General features: G+C 36.1%; 1 protein-coding gene across 1 annotated transcript; it reads right to left on the bottom strand.

Annotated features, from left to right (window-relative positions):
- Nucleotides 1–3,001: 3,001 nt before the first annotated feature.
- On the bottom strand, nucleotides 3,002–4,691 carry LOC149534152 (cytochrome P450 78A4-like). Its single transcript, XM_089803953.1, has 2 exons — nucleotides 3,690–4,691; nucleotides 3,002–3,613 (listed from the first exon to the last, which is right to left on the bottom strand). The coding sequence occupies exons 1-2, from the start codon at nucleotides 4,689–4,691 to the stop codon at nucleotides 3,002–3,004; spliced, it is 1,614 nt and encodes a 537-aa protein (XP_089660079.1).
- Between the last annotated feature and the right edge of the window lie 3,359 nt (nucleotides 4,692–8,050).

Below are 8,050 nucleotides of genomic sequence, written 5' to 3'. Positions count from 1 at the left end.
TAACCTATATTAAATTCTAAATATAGTAAACTATATACTAGCTCCTATAATGCTCCCAACTAAACTTCTAACTATAATATTGTAACGACCTGACCGATCATAGGGATAAACCCATGTACTATATAAGTATAATCAACATCCAAACAAATAAGGCATCGAATCAAAGGAATTCATAAAAGGAAATATTATTAAGCGTAGCCTTCCATTTGGCTTGATCCAGGAACAAGAGTCATTTAAAACATAATCCCCGTATGGAATGGTCGATGACAGACCCCCAAGGTAAAGGAGTATAATTGACTTCAAATTACATTACATGCATTTAGTGCCATGATTCATGTATTGAATCTTCGTAGGAGTTTAAACCCTAGACCCGTACCAACTTATCGTACTTACCCTTTTGTCACCTTGCATATTTTGCCAATGTGTATACTTATAGTGGAATTTAAAAAGGAATAAGACTCTTGATTTAGTATTAAATGGGCAGCCCACCCCAACGATAATCACTTTACACATATAACTTGTTATATATAGTAAAGTCAACCACTAGAAAGCTTATAAGCATATGACTATAATTAATTGGATATTTATGATTAAACAAATATATAAATAAAGCAAACCTTTATATTGTTATGAAGATGGGAAATCATTTCCTATTTATAATTACAAATATTTGGGAATGTTTAAAGAATAGAATCTATTAAGTATGATAAATTATTGAAATAAAATCATCTTCAATATCACTATTGTTAGATTAAAAACATACAAAGTTATCAAGGAGGGGCTTCTATAAATTCAATCTATGAACTATAATCCAATACAAGGTAGGGGTTAGTATCCCATTCATGAAATGGGCTTGGACCTATAAAGCTTTAGGGGGTCCAAAGATGGTGTCTAGGAAACCTGGATAATATTTATATATTTTAATCATAAATTAAAATAATAACATCATTTCACCAATAAAACAACTATTATGAGTATTGCGATATGAAAGATTGCAATCATACGACCACACCTATGAACCTACGAAATTTGACCTTATATTTTCTACTTTGAATAGTTCCACTCCTACAATTTTGACTCTCTATTCATCGTCAATATTTTTAAGTTTTTTTTATTTTTAATAAAAGAATGTAAAACCAAAATCATTAATTAATTTATCTAAGATTAAAATTGATTAACCAAAGCAATTCCAATAGAATTAATTCAATTATTAAGGATCCATCAACATCTACTACGAGAAAATAAAAACTAATAGAACCAGTTTATCAAGTAAATCTAACCAAAGCTTCAAAAATTGTAGATTTACATAATAAGTCAATCAATTATAATTCCTATTTAAAAATTAGAATATAATTATGATAAAATTTAAGTAAAGGCATAAGGTATGACTCAGGGTAAGGCTTAGCACTAATTATATTATTTTATGTTTATTTTCATGATATGGTATGTTGCTAACAATGATCTTGGTCAAGATAAAAGGGTTTCTTGCAAGACACTCAAAACTCAGGAAAGGGAAGGAATCAAAATTATCTTCCATCATGAAATTAAGTGTCAAAACAACCCCAGGTCAGAATGGAGCAATGCAATGACATCGATGAAGGATAGTTCCAACAATAGAACAAGGGGGAATACTAAATAACTAAGGACCCATTTGGTGAGTGGAATAGGAATACGTATTCCAAAAATTTTGAATTCCTTGTTTGGATGTACCAAATCGGAATTCGAATACAAAGTAAAATAGGAATACGTATTCCAATTTTGCCCCAAAAAAGGGGTTTTACAATTCCACCCAAATAGGTGTTATTGGAATATGTATTCCTATTCCACTTTTTTTTAATTTTAGAAAACATAAATTTTGGGGTCTGCGAATTCCCATCAAATATTGGCTGAACCAAACAGAGAATAGCCCCATTTTCTATTCCAGAATACGTATTCCTTTAATAGATTTGGAAAGAATCCTTTATGTAAGGGAGGGTATGCCCTCTCAAAGTCCTTTGTTTAATTAAAGGTGACTGTATTACATGTATACATGACATAAACTATCTCGAGCCATACTAGGGTTTTCTTCACTATTCTTTTCCCCCAACGCTTATACCCAAACAGAAAAAATATTTGTAAATAATTTTAAATATAATATATAAGACATCTTTTACTGATCCAAAAAAAATTGAACTTTTTAAAGTTTGTTAGACATTTTGGCTCTAATTTTGATTTTCTTATATATGATAAGAATTTTATTTATGTTTATACTTTTCATCTTGATTACATAAGAATTTCTTGAAAATAAAAGAAAATTTTATTTTATCTTCTCTTTTGAACTATAGTAGCCACAAATATAAAGTTGTGTTTTCTTTGCTAACAAGATTATTTTTGTATTACTTGTATCTTTCCCTTTGTGACACAACTTTCTAATACATAGAGTTTAACATTAGCTTGGCACATTCAGGGAATAGTGGTAGTTTCAATCTCTCTCTTATACTAATGCTAACACATGCAGACCATTCACCAATTCGTCATAAAAAATCATTAAGGAAATGCATGGCGGTAAAATAATATGCTGTAGAAGAATCTCATAGTCACTTTCAAGAATGTTTTAAGTGTAATTACAGCACACCAATCCTACACACTTTTGTCAAGGGCAACGTTTGATGTCCATTCATTAAAAGCACCTAGGAAAACCATGTCCAAACTATTTTGCAATAGTACGTGGATAGCAAAGTTTATACAGAGGCCCTAGAGGAGATTCATAGTCACTTTTTCAAGTTACTTATACAAGTAATTACAGAACACCAATCTCACGCACTTCTGTCAAGGTCAAGTTTTTGGTGTACATACATCTTAAAAAACACCTAGGCAAACTACTTTTATATATTATTACGACTTTGTGCACTAGTATGTGCTTGCGAAAGTTCATATATACATTTTTAATCAAACTACTATATCTACAAAGGAGCAATATACTTAAAAGGCTAACCCTGAAACCTATGTTTCGGAGAAGATCTCAGTAAGGGTTTACAGCTGTCGGGATCGCAGTAAGCGGCGTGACCATTTGGGAGGACAACTTGAGAACCTCGGTGAGATCCACGGGATGTTGAGGAGAAGTTGTCCACTTATAATGGTGTAGCAGTTTTGCCACCCATAGATGAACAGTGGTGAGTCCCAGAGCCTTTCCTGGACACACTCGCCTACCTGCGCCGAAGGGTGCAAGCCTCAAGTCATTCCCCCGGACGTCCACTTTCTCTTCAACGAATCTCTCCGGCCGAAACTCGTGAGGGGACTCCCATATCTGAGGATCATGAGTTATTGACCACATGTTAACCATGGCCATCGTCCCCGCCGGAACATGCATCCCTCCTGCTATATCAACGTCCTCCGTGCATAAACGCGCCCATGACAGCAGAGGCCCCGGCGGATGCATTCTCAAACTCTCTTTTACAGTCGCTTGCAGGTATGGAAGCCTTGCTATGTCCTCGTCACGCACGCTTCTCTCCCTTCCCACCACTGCCTCCAACTCTGCCCAAGCTCTCCCTTGTATTTCCTCGTTCAATACCATCTCCGCCATGGTCCACTCCGTCACTAGAGCCACAGTGTCTGTGCCGCGGAATATCATCTCCTGCATGTGACAATTATTCATTAAGATTGGATGTTATATATTGTATGAAACAAATAAAAGATCGGATATTTCTTACCCAGAGAACTGCGATGATGTCATCATCCTCCAGCTTATCGTTTCCTTGAAGCGAAAGCAGCACATCCACGAAATCTGAATCGGCTGTGTCCCTTGAAACAGAAGTCTCTCTATGTTGGTAGATGATGTTTCGAACAAAAGCCCTAACGCGCGGTACGAGTCGAGCGCAGCGAGCGTGGATGCGCAGAGGATCGAGTGGTCGGAGCCAAGGAAGATGATCGGCCCAATTAAATGCGCCCAGCAGTTCAAACCCCTCCTCCACCATCTCCCTCACCTCTCCGCCCTCTCCCTCACCGTCCGAACTCACACCAAACACGCATCCCATGATGTTTTTCAGAGCCGCCTTTTGCAGATGTCGACGGAGGCTGACGGCGCCCTTGCATGCGCACTCATTGCGTATATCAGATAGCATCTCCATGCAATCTGCCTGACGGCTGGCTTCGTGCGCCGCAATTCTTCGCGGACTAAAGAGATGAGCAGCCGAAATTCTTCGCAGCATCCGCCAGTAGTCACCGTTGGGTGCAAAGCCTATCGCCCTCCCGAACATGAGCTGCTGTGCGGATTGTTTGAGAGGCCTATCCGCAAAGTGAGGAGAGCTCAAGAGCTCCCTGGCCACATCTGGGTCGGACGTTATGACTGCGGGGGTTGAACCCAAGCTGAAGGCCATCAGCTTTTTGGCCCCATGAGCAGTCGCCAAATGAGCAAGATCACGGTGAGCATGACCGCCACTCATTTCAATTAGAATTCCGATTATGGGCCACCCTCGGGGCCCTGGAATCTTCTTCTTATTATTATTCTTTCCAACCCATGCACATCCACCAGTACTCTGCCAGGAAAAGATTACTGCACAAACCAGGGCAGCAACCAGAATTGGCAAATACTGATTCCATGAACAAATATCTCTTCTATTCATGGCTTGAAACCTCTCTAAGAAACATATGTTGGGTGAGTTAACTAGTGCATATACCCACCATCTTACTGCTCCGTCACAGGGATTGTCCATTTGGGGCAAACTTAAGGAAAGCCAAGCCAAGCTCTGCACTCGGATGTTCATCTTATCCAGTTTAAATAGATGTGCAAGGGTTTAAACATTTCGTGAGTATCGCCGGGGCGGCTCAGGGAAGAAGAGGGGAAACTTACTCGAAATTGCGAGCGAGAAGAGCAGGTGACGAAATGCAGAAGAGGGAATCGACAGGGAGACAAAGAAACCCCACAACGCTGGAATCTCAACGACTTTAAATGTATTTTAATGAGTTCCAATCTTTCAAATGACGTTGTGGCTTTGTTTTCTTTGATTGGCTTCGGCGACCGCAACTCTCACGGATGTCTGCGTATTTGTTTGCTGCTGATTATGGATTATAAAATAAACTGCAACTTTCAGGGATGTCTGCATAGTTGTTTGGTGCTGATAATGAATAATAAAATAAACCATGGCGTATTGATTTGCTTAAACAGAGATCATTCCATGCCGCGCAATTTCCTTTTCTGTTGTGGTCCTCTTCGTTCAGTTGGATATGCTCAAACTTTAAATAAAATACATAAAGTTGACGGCTCTTAATTGTTTATAATTATTTGTTGTATGTATACATAAATAGTTGGAATACTCTCGAACTTTATTATGTTTGGTCCTTCCACTATGCCGTGTAAGCCTATCATAGAGTCAATCGACGTTCACATTAATTATATTTAAATAGAAATATGTATAAGCAGAATGATAAATATATTAATTGTGGGATTTGTGTCAGCTTGTGTTTCAATTATTGTTCAAATCTTTGTTCAATTACTAACTTGAAAATAAAATATAATGTTAAAAATTCATTACTTAATATATCATGTATATATGGCCATTTATTTGTACTTTACTAGTGAAATTTTTAACAACTAGTACGATATTCATATATAAATATATGACAATTTTTGAAGTATATTGAATGATTAGCGGGGTATCTTTAAGTAGGTAATAGGTGACACTCTAAAATGATCACTTTTTCGCTCTTGTGTGCATCAAAGATTCCACAATGTGAATTATTATTACCCAAAAGCTACAACAAAAAATAAAAGACAGATAATTTTAAAAAGTATAAAAGTAGCTAGAGCACATGTTGAGACACCCCCTTTATCCCCTTTCAAAAGAAAAAAACTAGCTAGGTCACATATGCAGAAAACCCTCAAAAAAATACAAATACAAAATTTAAACTTCAATTTTTATGCATCAAACAAAATAATATATCATGAATGGAATTTCTAATTATCCATCTATGTTATGCTAATGGTAAACTACTGAAGGAAACTTTAAGTTGTTCAAAGGGGTTTTCATTCTATTTGAAATATTTGAAACATAGTTGGTAGCTTATATTCCATTGTGCATGGCATAGTATGACAAAAGGCACTAGTTTGTCTCAACTAGGCTATCATTCCTCCAAGTCCATTTGATATCAATCCTAGGTTCTTTACCCATGTCTATCTCTATTGATTCTGTTAGTTGTGTTGGTTTTCATTCCTTTTCTCACTTTTCATGTTTGTCAAATAGATTTCATGCTAAGTAAATGATCAAATATCAGTTGCTCTCTCTCTCTCTCTCTCTCTCTCTCTCTCTCTCTCTCTCTCTCTCTCTCTCTCTCTCTCTCTCTCTCTCTCTCTCTCTCTCTCTCTCTCTGGGCATGTGCACACACACATCCACAAATACATATATATACATTGAATATTTGACATCAATGACCTCATCTTAACTATATTTACTCCTATGAATCATAAGGATTCATTTAAATCCAAAAAAAATTTAAAAAAGGATTTACTAGGTTGTTATCCGAGCATATGAATATAGGGACTTGTTAAAATCCTTTGATAAGCTTATGTGGTGTAGAGTTCCTACTGAGGAGGGTTTGATACTTTTAGGTTCAAAGACCAAATTGCTACTAAAATGCTGAAATATTGTTAAGTTTCTTTGCTTTGTAACTATGGCATCTTAAGGTTATTAAGCTATTAAAGCGTAAACCCCAAATTGACCCTTAACAATGACTCCCAATATCTTCAACTACCTATCCCAACCTAATAGGATGAGATTCAAATGATTACAAAGTTCTACCACTTCATTTTGCTTGAAAACCCAATTTTGGTCCTTGTAGCCCTACTAGCCCAATAAGGCCTTGAGTGATAGTTTTCTACCATTTTCCCTAATTTCTTCCAAATTCCATAATAAACAAATGATTTTTCCAACTAGTCTTTTTATAGTAATACAACATATCAGAAGATTAAGTATTTTTTTTGTGGACCAAATGTTCTATACTAAAACATTGGACAATTTATAAGGACAAAATGGCCTACTTTTCCAAAGGAAGTACTCTAAATACTTAACCCCAACCCCTAAAACTCACAAAACTATTGTGATATGACTCCAATCAAAGATTACCATGTAAATTTGATGTTATGGCTTCATCTAATACCAAAGCCCCCAAACCCTCACTAGTTTTCTCCAAAACTTAGGGCTTTCTAATTGAATTATTTCCAAACACTTCTATGTTCAAAGAAAAGTTCCTAAATCTTCTACTTAGTCATAAGTGATAACTCCAGCCATTAAACTACCCCCTTGTTAAGGTAGAGCTGCTACTGCAATAAGCTTGGCACTAAACCAATGAAACTTTCCTTAAGAACATAGTGTACACATGCATTCTCAACCTTTTCTATATATATGTGGTTTTTATACTATTTTACAATTTTTAGGAGTCCATACTATGAGAAATAGATCCTACATTCATAGTATAAACGCTTTCTTGTTTAATAGACTCAAAATAGGTAAAACATAAATGTTTTTACTTAATACGATTGACCATGTTTGATCTTAGGCATTGAATAGGATTTACACATCTCTCCTCAACTTCCCAAATTGAATCCAAGTAGTTTAGAGGTTATTAGATTTCTTAGACATGCCTTAAGACTAGTTTTGCCACCTAGGAGTTACTAGTCATTGTAATTCAAAAAAATTTGTTTACAACTTGATTTAAACTACTTCTAAGGACTTCTAATTTATCAAATCATAATATCATATATTTTAAGGATCATTAGACAATATTCATAGCCAATTTTGACTCTTGGGGCACTATTGGGCCATATTACTTCAAGTTCTATCCTAAGGTCCTTACCATGACCCTTATGACATGCATCCCTTATATCAATTGTATTGTTTGTAAATGTCACAATAGGTTTTAATAAAATTTAATTCATTTTTGTGTCTTTAGAGTTTCCTCCATGATCCTCTAATGTGTTCATGCTCCAAGTTTCCTTCTTGGGGTGCCATACTCTCCACCATAAAAAGACTCTTGTCCCAAGAGTTGTGTGACTTGTACCAAGTATCATGTATCCTTT

The sequence above is a fragment of the Cupressus sempervirens genome, chromosome 10, assembly GCF_028749045.1.
Source record: "Cupressus sempervirens isolate cs-2001-9-10 chromosome 10, ASM2874904v1, whole genome shotgun sequence".
Taxonomy (NCBI): domain Eukaryota; kingdom Viridiplantae; phylum Streptophyta; class Pinopsida; order Cupressales; family Cupressaceae; genus Cupressus; species Cupressus sempervirens.
Note: the sequence above shows the minus strand (reverse complement) of the source record. Positions and strands in the feature narration are given on the sequence as shown.

Coding starts and splice junctions, on each gene's coding strand:
- LOC149534152 (XM_089803953.1), bottom strand. CDS start 4,691: ATGGACAATCCCTGTGACGGAGCAGTAAGATGGTGGGTATATGCACTA. Junction 3,614..3,689: donor ACATCATCGCAGTTCTCTGG/GTAAGAAATATC, acceptor TGTCACATGCAG/GAGATGATATTCCGCGGCAC.